The following is a 19,209-nucleotide window of genomic DNA, read 5'->3' on the forward strand; positions in this document are numbered from 1 at the left end:
GATGATACAACCATGTCTGGAGCCACTGGCTATCTCAAATAAAAAAAGTCAAGAATGAAGCAAACTGGGCGGAAATGTTGACGGTGCCAATTTCTCATCCCTGCGTGGCATGTCGAGCCCCAGGCAGAGTTGCAGTGCTGTGTAGGATGATCTGGTACCAAGCGCCAGGGTGGCACGACCAGCCCGCCTACTCTGCACCTCCCAGCCCTGTGCTGGATGATTATGCAGTGTGGCAGAGACGGTGGAGAGTGCTTGAGGGGAGTGGAGCAGTGCTGGGTTAATCAGCTGGCTCGGATTCAGGGCACAGCCCACTCAGACGCATGGCACAGCAGTGGAGTCAGGTAATCAGCAAAGGCAACACTCTCATTCCTTTTGCCTTACGCCTTTCCCTTTTCTTCTTTCTATCTCTCCCTGTCCTCCTTCATTTAACTGATTCTCTCCGTCTCTTTTTTTCTCTTTTCACTCTCTTTGTGCAACCTTCCTCTCACTTGCTTCTTTAACCCATCATTCTTTTCTGAGGTAACTTCTTCACATCAATCTGAGCTGATACATTTACACTTCCAACTACACGTAATATTATTTGACTCTACTGATGACACCAGATCAAGGCTTTGGGAGACAATAACATAGAGATGCTCATTCACTCTACAGTTGATATTTAGAATAGCTATCATTCATCCATTTATTATGTGATGTACTCAAGTCTGTTGGCAGGCTTGTATAACCCTTTCATATTTCTTGAGGGTAATTTGATAGCTGCTAGTCTGGTTTATTTCAGTAAAAGATCTGCTTTGAGAGATGAAATTTTGACCTATATTTTTTAATAAAGGTGCTGTTGACTGTGCTACATGCACACAATTACAAAACTTTTTCTGTATTTCAACATAAAACAACCTTTGCAGAGAGTTTTCTTATGATGTTACACTATAATTATTTCAAAGATTACAACTGCATCATGATTTTAACTAATTTGATTATTGGAGCTTTTGTTTCCCCTCTCAAGATTTTCTTTTCACAGTGATGTCTTTTCATATTTTTCCATCAGGACTGGTATGACTTGACTTTTTGTCATTGACATTGTTTTTCTTTTCAGACAAGCCATACACTAAAAGGTGCTATACAAACAATAAATATTGGTAATACAGGTTATATATTGTTAGTATTGCGAGGGCTCGAGAAACTTTTTCCATTTGTTTTTAAAACTTGCTAAAATCCTGTTATTGATATCAAGCAATGTGCCACAGATGAAGATGATACCTGAGCAATCCTTTGCTTCCCTATTACCTCCACTGTCACACCCCAGCATCATTAACAGCAGTCTGCTACAGAGCCTATTCATGTGTTTGTGCTGAAGTGTTGAGGGTCTCAGTGGCCGACTGCAGAGCTACTTCAGAAGCCCTCTGGGTCTCTTTACCTCAGACCCGTCTGTCACAGACAACCACCTGCATCCCATGTCTATAGCTCACAAGTGCATGTGTTGTTCTTTGCTCTGATCACATCAAAACAGCTTCACACTTAGAATGCATGGCAACTGGCAGTTTAAGCACAAGAAGAAAATCAACATACATGTACTGAAAGCAAGATGTATACTCTGTAGTATTGGCCAGGAACGAGTGCTTGTTGAGCCTGCGTCTTTAAAAGGGTGTGTGATTCATTCTCAACCATACCCCCAATCCAATATCCATTCACCTTTCACCGCTTATCTGTTTCCAGGTCGTGGTGGTTCTTGTGGAAATGTTATTCTAATGGCATTTTGTCAGATATTAGTCATTACCCAGCATCACCCTGGGTTCTTTAAGCAGGTCCTATGAAGTACGTTGGCATGTCTCACCATACGCTGTTGGGCTGAAACCAGGCTGTCCCAGTCACTCTCTGGCGGTACACTGCTGAGCGGCTGCATTTCATCAGGATGGGCTTTTCCATGTAGCAGACTGTGTAGGGGCAGCTGTGGCGTGCCATGGGCCTCGGCACTCTCCTCTTTCTCCCAAGACAAGTGTTCCTGACTCATGGCATCATCCCCATCAACCACGGAGGCGAAAGGAGATGTGGCTTGCTTGGAAGACATGACTCTGCTGTGAAGAAGGAGAGTAGGATCAGAGTTGAGTCAAGAAAAGGAAATATTGTTTTGTCTGAAAATCCTCATCAGCAATACATGTAGAGGAAGGCCACTCCCTTGAGAATTTCATATTCAACTGGCAAGCCCATTCAAGTGATTGTGACTAAAACTTGGGATTATAGTTGGCGCCCATGAGCAGATGAATCTGCATGGACTGAATGCTCCACCTGAAGGTTGTCTGTAGTTGCCCTGGCCTGGGGAGTTTGGAGTAGGCTGCAAGGTCTCTAATTCTGTGTTTAATGTAGATGGATGGCTTGATCTAGAGCTGGAAGTGTGCCTGCTTGGGTCCTGGCCCAAACCCCAAGACAGTTACTCAGGCAGTAGGTCAACCATGCAGAGGGACTACCGTCCAGATTTTAAGTTAACCCAGATAGTTTAACTCCTTATTCACATAAATGTGAAAAGGTTACCTTTTTCCTTTGATTAAATACATATATATAAATATACATATGAGGGAAATTATCAACTTTTTTTGCTGTAACAGTGTTTCCCAAGGCTAACAAGGCTAACAAACCCTAAGCACATTCAAAATCAAAAGCTAATAGTGGAGGACAAAATTCACAAATATGTCACATCTTTCATGAATAATACAGTGAGCTGGAAGAGTGTACTTGACATACAATATCGGGTGCAAAAGAAACTTGTATTCATTCTAATTTAATTTTTTTTTTCTACAACCCAACCCTTCCTGCTGCAGAATTTACATGATCTAAAACTAATTCTGCCTTTTCTCACAATTAATGAGGCTGCACTCATGCTGTGTCTTACAATGAATGAAATTAAGCACTGCGCAAGCAAATCTCATTATGAATTTGTTAATAAATTAAAAGGGGGATAACATGGGCTTCCTACTGATGTGAAGTTGAGAGAGGGATCAGGATCATACTTAACCCCTAATCTGCTTTTCCATGAGCTGATGCTCTGCCTATTCTTCTCAGTTACTGTACTTTGGATATCAGAACTACAATGTGACTCCCTAATCCTGAACTCGATCTACTGGATGAGTGTTTTACTGTGTGTGAGACAGAGAAAGAAGAAAGAAAAAAAAATGGAGGGTGTGAATGTATGGGTCTGTTTCTATGTGACAAAAATGCTCAGGGTATTTCTTGGTACATTTCATCACTGATCACCATTTGCACCCTTCTCCTGCTCTATCTGCAGGGTCAGTGTGACAACACTTTAATTCCACCCTTGCTGGCCTGGGGTGGTTTAAAAGAAGGGGCCTCTCAAGGTTGAAGCAGGCTATGGTGCAATCATGTCCTTGCACTTTACATTGGAAGATGGGCAGTGAGATACAGGCAATGAGATCTTACAGAACGGATTTTATGAACAAGGTCTAATAGTTTTGGTCTTGCTCAAGCAAAGTCATGTACAACCACTGAATATCTTAGCTCCTTTCAAAACAAATGCAACTTGAGATGCTTTACAAAAGAGGGAAAAGTATGATTTAAAAGATGGTAAGACATTTAACTCACAAAATTAATTATATGGAAAAATGTTCAAGTGCAGTTCCATGTTAGAAATAGGCAAAAGATTTTTAGTCCCTTCTGTGTATTTACTCTGACACAAATGAAAGGCTCTGCCGCTATGTTATGTTCCACCTTCATTTGTTTGTTGAGAAGTCTGAATTAATGGTGACACAAATCAGACATAGTTCTTTATTGAATTATTTTCAAAAAATTTGCACTGGTATATCCAAATACCACAGTCTATACGCCTCTCATACTCTCTGTGAGTCTGACTGACAAAAACTCTCTTTTTTCCATCTTGCTCTCATTCTCTTTCTCTCTCACACACACACACACACACACACACACAGGTATAGTCACAGGTCAGCATAGGCAGTGAAGGCTGACCTAAACAATGGTAGCCAAAGTTTATCTCATGTATCTCTGCAGCTGTACAAACAAAGCAAGTAAATCAGGTAGATGTCAAGGCAGGACTTGTGCCTCACTGCCTGTCTCTCTACTTGTCTATTAACCTCTCTGCCTCGATCTGTGTTTCAATGTGTCTTTTAGTGGGACTCAGCCCTCAATGCTAATCAGCCATTAAATTATTTCCTGTAATTATATCAAATAGAAAGTGATCTGAAAATTGGGCACTGTTAATTGAAATACAAAAGTCAGAGCAAAGTTCAGAGCATGCATGTAATGGTAAGAAGGGGAAGAAGTGCGATAGACACACACACATACAGACTGTCTGTCATTTGTGTTGCATGTGGAAAACATGGATTTTTTAATTCTGTCTTTTGTCTCAGTTGAGAAAGCTCAACTGGGACAAAGCGCTATTTTTGTATTACACAGTAAATCAAGGAGTATTATTTTACCGCTAAAATATTCAGTCTCTCAGGCACTTTTGCTTCGGTCTCCAGCCATTAGTCAAACTGCTAAGGCATGAGTAAGAGAATGGGATAAAGAAAGAGAAATGAAAAACGAAAACGAGCAGTGGAGACTCCATCCTCCTGTAACATGTGTCTACAGCAATCTTGTTAAAGAATGCAACAGATCTGCGGTAGGCTCAATAACGGTATTTGTCAGCAGGAGTTAATAATTTATTAGCAGTGCTGCGAGGGCTGCGCTCAGGCAGCTAAAGAGTATGGAGTACCCCCTCTGCCCCACCCCCACCTCTGACAACCCCCATACAATACTACCTCAATTTATGGAAAGGGAAATGGAGAAGTGCAGCAATATATCTCTGAAAATATCTGAGGGCAACCATACAGTATTTTATTCCTCATATTCTGAGCAGGGATCACACACTGCTGAGATCTAAAGAGGTTTGTGTGGAATAGATCAACATAGACACAACAAAAACATTTGAGGAGGAGCAAAACACGAAGAAGAGATCAGTTGAATGTGGGTAGTACTGATGAATGTAAAATCTGATCATATTTACTTACAGCGTCCACCACTGGCCCCGTGCTCTTAAAATAAAATCAGCCTTTCTACAACTACAGTGTATACTGGTGCTGTTGAAATAACTTTACTACACATTAATAATTGAATCAATTTCTCAGAAAACAAGACCAAAATCTGCTTTTACATACTAAACAGTAAAAAACAGGGAATGAATAGGAAGTCCTTCACAAGCCTCCCTCCTTCACGCTTGATTACACAATAACAATGGACAACCAAAAAACCAGACTAATCGATAAGTGCATGAAACGCTGTCTTCTTGCCCCTTCCCTCTAAGACTGGGACCCACAACTTTGAAGAAGTGAGGTAGAGACAAGAGAGGGTCTGTTAGAAAAAAGAACTTGTCTATATATAGCTGACGATATTGCACACATTTGAAGGATTAAGACTCAAGTTCTCCAGCCGTGGGCTCATGTGGCCTGGAATGCTTTGAGTCATGAATTGTTTCCTGCGATAATGTTTCATCATCGTGCAAAACAACCTATTCTTAATTGGTGAGTATTAGAGTGTTGTGTACTGCTCATCCTAGGTGTCTTGTGACTGCAAGACCATATTTCCTCAGCTATCCCATTTCCTGTTTCGTCATAAAAGGGGCTGACTGAAGTTCACCCACTGTATCTGCTCTGTCATGCTGTTTACCTTTTATAGACAATGGTGATATGTAACTTCACACCGTCTTCCCCACCACCCCACCCACATGCCCATTTGTCTCACTACTGACGTATTGCACCTTCAAGTTCCAACATGGGAGAATATTCCAACCTCCAACTTCGTATTCATATTTATTCAGTGGGCATAACACCTTATTAAAAAAAATAAAAAAATAGCAAAGGTGCTGTCACTTTTCTGTCACTATTAAAAACAGTTTACAGTTTAATTAAATATATTTCCAAACAATACCATTGACCCTGGAAAAAAAAGAAATTGCATCATTTGTAATAATATTTTTAAGTGAAGGGGAATTAGATGAAGAAAATAGTTACGGAGCTGTAAAGCATGTATGTGTATGCTGTGTGTGTTTGAGTGAGAGAGAGAGAAAATCATCTGTGTGATTCCCTTCAGGGGTTCCTCCTGTTCCAACAGGTGTCGTGGTAGGGTTCCTCTGGGTTCTTCACCTGCCATAATGAGATATTACTACCTGACAGCTCCCAGCTGGAAGAGCATTGACATGGAATCCACCGTTTAGCACAATTAAATTATCACCCTCCATTGTGATTGTGCCATGCTGTGCAGCAGCCAGGTTCCTGGATACACAATCAACTCATAATACTGTTTGCAGTATTCTGAGTTACACACACACACAAACACACACTCACACACACACAGTATACTTGCATATTCAAAAACAGGTAAATCTCTGTTTTGTTTTTTCTTTTTCAGTTTCAGTCCAAGACACAAAAATTTATTCTAATCTCTTGAATCTCAGATGACAACATAATTATAGATAATGATATAAAAATATAGTACATGGTTGGAAAAATACAGATTTTCCAACCAGGTAAATTGTTGCACAGTGACTGGAAAGTTGGCTAAATGAATCTGTTTAAATTGTTACTCCATTATTGTTGACCTTCCCCTGCAAAAAGTCAACTCAATTACACCAGCACTTCATCCTCATTTCACTCTCACTTCACTCTCTCTCCTGATGCCCTCTCTATTAGAAAGTGCCACAGTTGCCACAGCTGAAATCCATGCTGAAATCATAGCCAGCCAGTGCAAATTAAGGAACCCACCTGAAGTGCACACTTTGCAAAATAATTATCAATGCTCTGCTCAATATGTAGAGTAAATTATTTGCAATAATATGCTACTAGAGGAGCTGCCTTGTATCTCACTTTAAACACTTATGCAGCTGCCATGACAGCATGGTTGGTGTCCTTGCCCCCCACGCAAAGCAAAGGCAGATGCAGGTGCGAGAGTGCTTAAGTGTCCCTGTCTGCCTACTCAGGAAGGGTCGATGAGCACTCACACTCTGAATCCTTCGTTTCCCCCCTCCTCATCCTCCTCTTCCTTCTCCTCCTCCGCCTTCTTTGGTCCTCTGTGCCTTTGGCCCTTTTCCTGATCCCAGGAGACAAGCTCAGAGATGGACGGCACAACAACCTCTCAGTTCCCCAGGACACAAGCAATTTTGCTCATGGGTATGCTTTCATAATGAAAGCATACACTACTTGCCCTTTTTTCTTGTATCATGCTTTGGCAAAAAATTATCCAATGGAAGAGGAGCGTACTGCATGATGTGTGTCAGACTTTTAGAGGACACTAGCAGTTGTCAGACGCTAACTTCAACAGTTGCCTTCACAGCCAAAGAGTTTCCCTGTCTCATTCGGAAAAAAATATGAGGCAAGAAAGGCTACTTGTTGTTTTATGCCCCTTTCTTTCTTTTACTTTCTCTTTTTCTCTTGGCCTACTGGGGGATGGAGTTCCCAAAGAGCCCTCTGTTGCTGCTGCTGCTGCTGCTGCTGCACTTAAGCAAACCTCACAGCGAGTCAAGCCATCAACCAACACAACTCTACTTGCTGAACAACAGTAGAGCTTTGTGGCTTGCATCATAGTTGACAGTAAGTTATGAGCCCTTTGTGAGCAGGAGAAGGAAAACAGAGATCGGAATTTGGCAGGAACAATAATACAAAATTCTCATGTTCATGGAACTTGAAATTTTCATGGAAACAATTGAGCATTGTTAAGGGAAAGAAAAGCAACAGTGACAGATGAAATATAGAGTGGGGCCCCCTTTTTGTAAGACAGTAAACAAAGCGCTATTCAGGCCAGGTCCATTCTGTCATTTATAAAGATAACTTCTTCTGTGCCCTCAAGAGTTTTCAGCAAATGGATGCACTTCAACAAATCAAGTGTAACATCTCTCACAGTTGCCAGAAATCTGAGTTGAGGAGCTAGCTTTGAGGTGCCAAACGGAGGGGAGACATCCCAAGTTACCAAAGAGATACACAATAAGCCTATTGGGAGTATAGATATCTCAAAAGAGAGACAAAAACAAGAACGCAAGGACTCTCAACAAAAAAATTGAAAAGCACCACAATATTGGTCTTTCTTACAAATACTTGGAGAAAATAGCATATAAAGGCACAATTTTGCATACAGCAGGAAAAGCTTGGGTATTGGTGACTGAATGGTTTATGAAAGTGGGGGATGTTTGATTGTACTGTATGGCAGGGGAACTATGAGCCTCAGCTTTTGGACTTGCCATCATGAGGTCATCATTGGCAACTTCGGTCCCCAGCAAAACTGGGGTTGGTACAACTGCCGTTGGTTTGGACATCTGGAATGTTGACAGTGAGAGTGGCTCGCTTTCTCCATCACAATCCTTGTTCGTTTCTTTTTTCCTAATTTAGAGCACTTCACAATTCTGGTCACTAAATTGACAAATTTGCAGTGTCTACAGAAAAGAAAAGCAGTTTTGTTCCTTTTCATTCTCATAGATGGATTTTTGTAGCTAGGGGAAAAAATGAGGAAATTACCTTCAACACTGTTGTAATTAAGCTCCTCTATTCTTATTCTAGACGCTGAAGGGACAACAGCTCATTAGCTACAGTTAGACCCACCTCTACTTCTTCAGTGTTTTTTTCCCCCTTTCTGCTATTCTTTCTCCCTTTCTGAATAAATTAATGGTATTCATTGAGGACTCACACAAGGGAAGCACACAAATGTGTCTCCCCTTGTGACAACTGGACTTCTTTTCCCACTTTGTCTTTGGCTCTTGTGTGTTTTTTAAGGACTGTGAGAAGAAAGGCTCGGATAGAATTGGGGAGGGGAGAGAGTAGCCAAGTTTCATGTGACACGTCAATTGGAAAATCAAAACAGGGGTAGTTAATTTGCTCCACCCAGATGAGGCCATCTACCAGAGTCATGATGAATAGGGGTCAGGCAAGCCACACCTCAAAGATTTATGATTAAGGCTTATTATGTTGGGAAACTGACATTGATTGCTGATTTAAACTACTGAAACCAATTAATTTGCCAGTGCTGAATAGAAAGCTTGGTCAACAGTGTGTGTCATTCTGACAGGTTAAATGGGAAGAAGCCGAGCAAAAGTGAAGGACTAAATGAATGGCTGGTACCCAGCTCTGTTTGGAGGTGGTTAAAAGTTACTTTGAGTGATTGACAGGTGATACAGAAAAAAATGAAATTTCATGGGCAAAACCAGAAACCCTAGCCGCTGATCTGAGTAACTGACCCAAAATGTGATTCACAGAAGACATGTACAAGCGGCTGTTTTAGCAATGCTAAAGCATAGCCCTAATAAAATCAGAGGGCTGACATACATGGTTGAGCAGAGAACCGTGCTGTTTTTCCACTCCGGTGTTGCAGGCTCTGTAGCGGATTAGATGCCGACTGAAACACAAAATGCATCAATAGTCTGCTGATAACCATGTGTCTGACTACTCATGCTGTGCTTCAACTCCTCTCTGCATTTGTCCAGAGGAATGCATAAAAGGACGCATGAGCCACAAATTATATACCTTCCACAGTCTCTTATTCAAGTGATTTATTTATTTATTTTTGTTTTTTGCTGAGCTCACAATAATGCCACAAGATGCCCGGTTGCGTGTTATTTTCAGGAGAAGCAAGTGTTTACCAATACCTGTTCTTCTGTTTTAGTTTGGCTTTTCTGTCTTTTGGTGGCTTGCTCAGAAAACACATGCATTATGACGGTGCTTCAAAATGAAATCATTAACTAAATTGCTTTCTTAAAAAGCCACAAGTGTGCAGCAGGATTTGTGAGTGTGTTTGGCTGTGGGCCATAGGCCTCTGGTTCCCAGGCAGCCTCTGCCCTGGCTCTGTTGTGGTTCCCTGCCACCACACTCATTATGCTCAGCCTCAGCACAGCACGGTGCATGGCTGTGGTTCGCCTCGCCTCACTCACTGGACTAGTAGGAAATAATCTGGTAATCTCAAACTACTCCTCCATTTCAGTAGGGGCCCCATTCACACAAAGACACCCTTTGTCCCAAACCATTTATGAACACCCTTTGGAGGTCTCAGTCAGGGAATCAATGAAAACTACATTAAACATGTATGTGTTTATATGAAATGATAAAAACCTAAAATTAGGTGATGGTGAAATATCCACATTGGCTTCACACACCTATGACACTATAGACACAATGCACAGTAAATGTAATTTCCGAAATTTACACCAAAAAACACACAATTGCATATGAATATTATGTAATAATTATGTTCTGGAAACTTTATAAATCAGCTTGAGATAGATTTCAGAAAACAAAGCAAACAGAATGGATGGCAAACAGAGAGTGAAGGCCAGACAAATATTTGATGAGCAGATAGGGTCTGTAGCTGAACTGCACAACAGGGTAGCTGAGGCCCCACCTTCCCAAACACACACACACACACACACACACTCACCCACACTTACACACCTTACCCCACAACCACAACTGTCTATCTGCTCAGCAATGAGCTGAAGGTAGCAGATGTGTCTTTCACAGCCTGTAGAGTGTGTAACCAATCTGTAAACAATAGCTGGAACTTAGCATAGGTCATTGCACTTGCAACACACTCCTTACAGCAAAGGGCAGTCCAATCCCATAGGCCACTTAGGCAAACCATGCCCTTTTGTATTTTTTGTACTTTACAAACTTTATCAGTACGGCATTCACATTGAACACAAGCATAGCCCATAAGTTGTACATTTTCTGTTCGTGTCTGGGCCATAATGGTTTGTAAACACCCCATGTAAACCCCTGTACAAAATCTCTTTGACCTCTTGTTCCGCTAATAGTTGGTGTAAACATGTTCAGTTCTATTAACCTAATAATACGTGCACCTGGGTAAAGTGCCACGCACTCTGCATCTCAATTACAACAGACAGCCATGACAGTGAAAAACATCAAGGACCAGCCATGTGTCTAATGACAGCCAACATACCAGCTGAAATATCGCCTTGTGTAATTGCTGTTCAGAGATAAGTTGTCAGACACTTGTGTTAGGTGAATAGTTTAAAAGTTATCTGAACAATGTGCAAAAGGTACACATGACTCCACATATATCATATCATCGTATATGTTTTGTTTTTTTGACATTGGTTTTTTGGCCTTTCAGGCAGAATGATACAGAATTCGTCATGTGTCAAAATTTTAAATCTAAAAATATCAACTGCTCTTCATCTATTAAGTAGGTCACTATTAAAATCATTGACATCTTAATTGCTGTAATGATTCATATTGCTTAATAAATGACACTTCCAGTCTGTGTGCTGCATATTACACTTGCAGAGCAGTGTGAGGTTTTAAAATGGAAACCTTTGTACCTCTTTTGTTTGAATGGCCGAGTATTGGAGAGTGCAAGGTTTGTACAGCCTATAAACTGTCTTCTGGTGTCAGCAGGGCTGCCATCCAGCATCAGCCCAGCATATCAGCTATAAATGGTACGTGGCTACATCACTACAGCACAGGCTAAAAATATACGACACAGATTTTCTTCTGTTTTCCTGTATTCTAAATTGTGTATAAAACTTTAGATATTAGAATTTGTGAGACCAGCTTGATGTGGAAAAAGAATTGTATTTGGTTTGGACCTGTTGAATAGCAAGAAAGAAAAATGCAAAAAAAAAAAATAAATAAATAAATATATATATATATATATATATAGCATGATGGACCACTTTCTCTTTGCTTGTGAGCCAAGAAAGCTCTTTAAAAGCTATCAAAAGTTTCAAAATTTCCCACATCCCTATCCTGTGGGTGTGCTTGTAAAGTGCTTCACTCCCCTCTCCTGAAAAACTCTAAGGGATTGCATCATGGGATGAGGTGTAAGACGATGGTAGCAACATACTGTAACATGGGGGAAATGCCTCATGTTGGCTGATTCATAAACACCTTGCTAACTGGCTGGCTGGTCTCTCAGACTAGGCTGTGCTGTTTGTAATGGTAGAGCAGACTGCACTGTGCCAAGTCTGAGTTTGTGTGTGTATGTGTCGCTAAACAACACTCGTAGTCACAGAGATTATAGCCTGTCTTTGTTTTAATTGAGTCACAGCCTTTATGGTGTCTGTTATCTCTGATTAATAGCATACAGGCCCTCTCTCATTATCAGAGTGGGTCTTTATCAGAGACCCTTGTTTGATACAGTCAGAGTCGATGCATTACGAACCACACACCAAGAGTCAGCAGTGATCTGCATATTCAGTAACTTCCGTAAGTATATGCGCAATTCATCAGATGGGATGTGATTGCAGGGGAAGTGGAATAAAGTGGAATAGAGAGGAGCAGAGAGGTCTGATTCCTGGAGGACTAAAGTCTAATCACAAAACTAACATGATAATTGAAATCTAAATTAAAAGGCTTAGCTCTCAGGGAGAGTATGTCAGACATGGAGAGTAGAGGCACTACTGAGAGCAAGAGAAGAAGAGAAAGAGCACCATGAAACATATGATTTTAACTGTGAATATAGTACAGAAGCCACTGAACCACTAACAGTAAACACAAGAATAGATATGCTTCAACAATACTAGAACAAGAAAGGGCTGTAAATGGTTCATGAGCTAAAAGTCAATAAAGCTGAAAGAGTTTTGAACAGAACATTTGTGAGGCTGAGCTTATGGTTAGTCAGGGTTAATGAGGAAATTAACGCTGATTTTAAAATATGTCAGTCCCTTTTATGTTCCCATATGAACCGTCATTTACGCGTCCAAGTTCATCCTAGCTTCTTGAATAATCATCCTTTTCTGGTTATTTGTGTTGTGTTACTGTTACACACAGGACCAACGCACAGAGACCAACAACCACTCACACTAACTGTAAAAACAATGTACTCCAAATTAAGTTTAATTTGTCTTTGCACATGATCTGTAACTGACTTTGACTGGATTAGTTTTTTTTTTTTTTTATTTACATTAAAAATAGTGAAACAAACAAATGTATTTTAAAAAGTCCAGGGAAAACATTTTTTTTCCTTTAGACAGTCCTGGAGAGTGTGCGTCAGTGGGCAGTTCAATAATTGCTCAATATTCCACACTTCCACCATCATCCCTCTTTCCTTGATAGACTGTACTACATGGCTTTGGATTTCTGTTCTCAAAAGGTGAATGAAGTAATTGGTTGACAACAACTGTGGTAAAAGGGACACGTAGTCTGCATTGAACAAAACAGTCCTCAGCTGACGTGAGTGTTTTGACGCTTCAGCTGTTCATTCATATTTTCACTCTGAAATACAAAGCAGTATTTGCACAAACTCAAATACAAAAAAGGGAGGTATTCTTTACATTCATACTGGAATATTAGTGGGATTTTTTTTACAAACACATCCTGTGGCATTATGAACAGTCGTATAAAAAATGTTCTACTCAATACATCTAAAGTATTGTGTCATTGTATTAAAATAACACTGTCCTCCATTTCACCTCAAAGATTATACTGTCTTCACCTTCACATTTACTTCTGATGTCTCACTCATTGTAAACCCAACCCAGTGTAGGAACCTTAGAGATTAAGGGGATGCAGAAAAGTTCACTCTGCCACTCTCTCCTCCTCCCCCTTTTCTCTGCTGTCTCTTTCAACCACAGGATTCATATTCATCCCTCAATAACGTTTAATTAGTAATGCCAAATTCATTAACCTGTACTGCTGTTACGCTGGCCTCAGCCATAAATTAGCTTAATGTGAGCAGACATATTGCAGCTGTAATAAGGGACATAAAACTTGAAGAGAAACACATACTGTTCCTCTACATAATTATAACTCGTCACGGTTTTAGAGTGGGAGCTTTCCCGTTAAGAGCAGCAGTTCTTTTCGCTGCTCTTAACTATAAACCTCTCAAACACTTTTTTTTGAGAGTAATGCCTTCAAAGCTTGTTTTAATGCTGGTTGAAATAAAGACTGCACCACTTCTCTTAAGTTTTAACTGTAACTCTGTGTTTATTATAACACTGAGTACTTGGAACATGGTATAAAAAAATGAAATAAAATCAAAAAATTGAAAAGAGGGTGAAAAAATACTGTTATGCAGTTGTCAGTTGAATCAATAAAAGAAATCAAACTGCTTCTGGCAGCTGGATTTAACTAGAACAACTTTGCCATCTTGTTTGTATTTATTTAATCAGTTGAGGGAGATTGTAAGTATTCATATATATATATACTCATATACATATTTATACATATAATATTTCAGAAGCAAACTGCTACAATAAAAACAAAAGAGGACTTTCGCTATCCTAGGGCTGCACACTGACCTTTCTGCCCCTCTATCCCCGTGAGCCTGCCTAACAACTCACACCAAAGAGCCTATTAGGCCTGGATCCCACTTTGTTGTTAAAAAGGGTCTTGTCCTCTCAGAACACTCACTTCCTTGCTTTCTGTTTTTTCAAGCATAGGTGGTGGAGGAACACAAGTTCATTGTTCCTGGCAGATGAAAGTTGGAGTTACCAGGGTAACAGCTCTAATCCTCCTTTTTTTAACCACTTTTTTTTATATTAACAGTCCATCAAGTGCTACCTTTTAAATGACAGACAGGCACTCACTTTTAATTAGCTAAGATTCTGTTTGCCAGGAGACAGCATTATGAGCTAATCAAAATTAAAGAAATAATGACGTACTACAAACAGCTACTTCTTTCTCTTGAGGCCGGCTCCAAGAATAACTATAACGGTGATATTATCTGGGATTACACTGCTGTGTCACTAACCCAGAGGACATAATTGTTCTGGTGTTTTCCACACAATCAACAACCCATTGTTGACGACTTGAGAACTGAGAGAGCAAAGAATGGGTGCCATAATCATTGGTCTGTGCTGCCATGACGATGCCGCTCAAAGTGTCCTTAGAGGAAGGACTTGGAGTACTGATTTGCCTGTGAGGGCTGTGGATGAAGACAACCATTTGCCCTACAAATATATATGAAAATATCCTTTTTGCTTTTTGTCTATTTTGCCTCTCAAATAACCCCCAAGCTGCATTAGAGAGGAGCCATTCTTATGGTGAAAGGGTAGGAGTCACACAGATTCATGTGAGGGGGCCACATATTTGCTGCAGAGAACGTCCATTTATATAACCTCCCTGCATATCAGACACAACTAAAACTCCATAATAAAAAGGGGCGTTCATACACGGACACTACAAGTTGTTCCCAGAGTGATAATAATGTATTAATATTTGAGCAGCACTTCTATACATTGATATAAAAAGTCATTTTAATTCAGTGCTCATGAATGTACACGGAGCTCTAAATAACATGCCCAGATGACTCGTTTAGATAATTGCATATCTACACTCAAAAACTAACTGTATTAATGCACCTCAGTCATTAAGAAATTAAAATATTCCAGGGAATTAGATTAATAGATAAATGGGGGTAGACAGTTTTATATTTCATCAAAAAAGTTCAAAATCTAAACTTCCTGGGTGAGAGCTCAGCGGGGTTGTACAAACATGGTGCTGCACCTATTAGATGTGCTCCATTGTAACAGAGTGAGAGAAACAGAGCAGAAGGGCAGGAGGAATGCTAAGTGGGCCCCTTAGCCTAGTCAACCTTCAGTGGGTTTCATTTATCTTCATCTTGTTAGACTAAATTAATTAACAATCTCAATGTTACACACTTTCTCCTTTCATTACATCAAATAATGGCAGAAATGGAGGGGGAGGTCCTCCCCACTGGGAGTAGACAGAGACTGAAGACATCTCTCTCTCTCCCTCAATGCTTATCTCTCCCACTCTCTGCATACCCATCTCTGTATTATGTGTCTTTCTTCCTGTTTCACTCTCACTCTCATTTTCTCACTCTCTTTGACTACACAGACAAAAACCTGTTAAAATTCCTCCATAAACATATAAAAAATTGATCTGAACTGAGAACGCATCCTATTTTCAACAAAGAGGCTTATAATAACACAGCAACAAACAGTTGTCTATTAAAGACGCTGTGCACATTGTACCCTGTAGTTCAGAGAACTTTTGCATCAGTTTCAGAAACTGTGGAAATTTTAAAAAGACTGGCATCATTTTTCGGAGATAGTACAAAGGCTTTGACTTGTTGGATATGTTTAGCAATGGCCATGTATTCAGTGCTATTAGGAAGTACTTTTACAGCTTTTAAAGTTAACAGTACATACGACTCAAAACCAGACTAGTGAGTCATTACAATAATGAAAAACCCATCTGGTGGACTACTGAGATACAGTGTTTAGTATAAAAAGTCAATAACATCTGCACTCTGGAGCAGATATGTAAGAGCATGCTCAGAAAACCCCCTTTGACCTAATTCAGTTGCTTTAGAAAAGACACTGGGATTCTTCACTGGAGGAATGTCTAGCTGCCACATCAATCCAACCCCTGTTTCTGTCCTTTTTTCCCCCTTTTGCCCCTACCCCCACTTCACAGCCGACTCCGGGACAAGTCTTATCCTAGCAAGAAAGGCCTGAACCCGGGCAAAGCCTGCCTTTAAACTTGACCTGATTGTTGACGCCTCCAATCTCCAACGTGTGATAGCTTTCTACTACACTTCTTGAATTAAAAGAGACATGTACGGAAGGATGTAGATCAGCAGTGGAGTGATGTGTTGGTTCATAATCACGGTGTTTTCTCACAGCCATGGGAACAAAAGAAAATTGCTCAGAAACAGCCGAGATCAAAGGTTGCATTCCTTTTTTCACTCTCTCTTCTTCAGTATATGTGGAATTGGATATAGAAATATCCCTGATGTTTCGGAGATGTGCTTCTGCCAGCCGCCCTCACTATACCTCCCCACTGCAACATACAGGATTCAGCAAATCTTTGGTACTATTAGTTATCAAACCAAACTGGTTTCGACAGGTGGTGAGAGCAAAACACCTTCAAACCATTTTGAAGACTTAATCCAAAGAAAGCGGAAATGAGTGTAGGCAGTACACTCTGAAAAATGTAACATGCTATATGCCTGAATAACTCCTGTCAAAGCATAGCAGATATAACCCACCACATATATTGGTGCCATGTCATGAAAGATAAAACTGATACTATGCATTTTGGCATCATATATTTAGTCTAGTAACTGCAGGGGACTGCATGTATGTGAATTATATATAATTCATATTTAAGATATAAATATGTAATTCAAATGAAATTTTATTGAAATGAAAAGAATACATTTCCGTTAACCTATATAAATATATATATTATATGTTATTGTAAAAATGTATCATCCATATCATTTTTCAGGATTAACTTGCGGGTCATAATTCATTCGGACTGCTTCTTTTACAATGGGAACCTCAATCATATTTTTAGGAGAATTGCAAGCTATTTCTAAATACAATTAATTTAAATGCATGAGAGATTTTCCTGTTGAGGTCCCCCATTACACATTGACTTGTGAGTGTAATGGTATCAAATTGTCCTTTTCTTTTTTTCTTTTTTTTTTTAAATGCCCCCAACAGTTCCAAGAGAAAAAAAATTCTGTTAATTTAATCAAATAAGTGACCTTTTGAAAAAGAAATCAAAGAGGATTCATTAGCTTTAGTAAAGTTTGGCTGACAGCAGCTTTGAAAGGCAGATGCTGCTGCTGTGGCTTCTAATGAGCCAACCCTAATTAGGGAGCTACACTGGAGCCGAGAGAAGGTGGTTGACTAGGAAAGGAGCCAATGGTAAATACGCTCTCTTATTTACTTCCTCTGTGTGTAATGACAGCACAAATTTTTAATTAGAATCACAGGAAGGGCAAAGACAAAAATGTAAATCTTTATGTTAGGTTGAATACAAACACAGAACACAACAGGAAACAACAGTACATCACAAGACAGCAACTGCCTTGCCCCTGCATCTTTGATTAGGGCAGTTAGTAAGGGAGGGCAGATGGAGAGAGTGGTCAGAAAAAAAAAAATGCAGTGCAAAGACACAGAAAGCCTGACCTGCAGATTCATAAAGCTGTGAAAGGGGAAAGGAGTAAACAAAGGTGGGGCATCAACATCTGTGTCTGTGTTCCTCAAGTTGTTGATGTGTTCTTTCAATCTGACTGGTCAAGCAGCAACACACTATATGTAAACAACTGTAGCACACATCCAAAATGTAAATGTGTTCGAATTCATGTTTGACATTGTTCAAATATACTGTATAGTCTAAAGTGTGTCAGGAAGTTTATACCCTATTAGCCCACACTACCACCCCTGCCCAACCTGTGATCCTAAATGGCAACAACAGAAAAGAAACTAACCTCAGTAAAAAGCTGCTACGAAGAAAGCCCTCCATGTCAGCGTGTGGGGTTCTGGCAGGAAAAATCACAGAGAACCATTTACACTATGAAACGAGTGATAATCAAGAAGAACAAGGAGAAAAGGGAAAAAGAAGGGAAACACAGAAAGAGAGAAACAAAGAAAGAAAGAAAAACACAGAGCATACATCGTCCTCATATAATAAGGCATGTCTTTAATTAAACCAAAAATATGGCTACAAACCCATCCTCTTTTTATGAACTGACATCATTAATTATACCTCTTTCTATCAAGGGAGTGGATTTGCATACAACGAAGGTCTGCACTGAGAGCCTGATGATATGTTTGCATCAAATAAACTCTGCCTGCTAATCTCTATACAGTCTTTTTCCGTGGCTGTGTGCAGATATATACATTTACATCCAGCAGTGTAACCACACATCTCAGAGCAGTCCCAGTCTGTTCAGAGTAGCTAACGGTGGTCCAGCTGCAGCCCATGTGTGGCGAGGGTGGTGTGGCTTCTGGGAGCCCAGCCACAGGGGACCCAAGCTGGGACTTGCAGTCCCAATGAGGCAAAAGGATGTGGTCATGCTGTCACCACTTGCAGGGGACGTTCAGGAGCCTTACCCACAAAATACTGGAGACACATTGCTAAAAATTACTCACAACAGGTTTCCATTAGTGTATTTTATTGGCCTGTATTGTATACAGTTTTATTGTTTTAAGACTGGTTGGAAATTGATTAGTACATTCATGTGCTTTGTTTTAAGTGGTAAACACAAGCAGGGACTCTGGAGGACAGACTTTTGTCAGTGGTTAAAATTTAAATGTCTTGTAGATCGCACAAAGATCTTTATAAAGATGTTCAGACACCGTAATATGGAACAGCTATCTTGAAAAAATATTTTCAGTGCCTATAACTAGCATTTTCTCTAGTTGCATGTAAACACGTCACCGTTCTTTCATTCAGTTTCATAACTTTTAAATTCAGGAGCTATAAAATCCATGGATTTAAATTCCTG

General features: G+C 40.0%; 1 protein-coding gene across 2 annotated transcripts in view; it reads right to left on the reverse strand.

Annotated features, from left to right (window-relative positions):
* The window catches only part of sox6 (SRY-box transcription factor 6), a 122,013-nt gene that overhangs the window by 75,940 nt on the left and 26,864 nt on the right, over window positions 1-19,209 (reverse strand). For both annotated transcript variants that reach the window (XM_029497809.1, XM_029497808.1), the window contains exons 4-5: window positions 18,190-18,240; window positions 1,832-2,072 (exon numbers count right to left, since the gene is read on the reverse strand). In XM_029497809.1, coding sequence (XP_029353669.1) covers window positions 1,832-2,072; window positions 18,190-18,224 — 276 coding nt within the window. In that variant the 5' untranslated portion in view covers window positions 18,225-18,240. The remainder of the gene's footprint in view (window positions 1-1,831; window positions 2,073-18,189; window positions 18,241-19,209) is intronic.

The sequence above is a fragment of the Echeneis naucrates genome, chromosome 3 (genome assembly GCF_900963305.1).
Source record: "Echeneis naucrates chromosome 3, fEcheNa1.1, whole genome shotgun sequence".
In the NCBI taxonomy this organism is placed as follows: Eukaryota; Metazoa; Chordata; class Actinopteri; order Carangiformes; family Echeneidae; genus Echeneis; species Echeneis naucrates.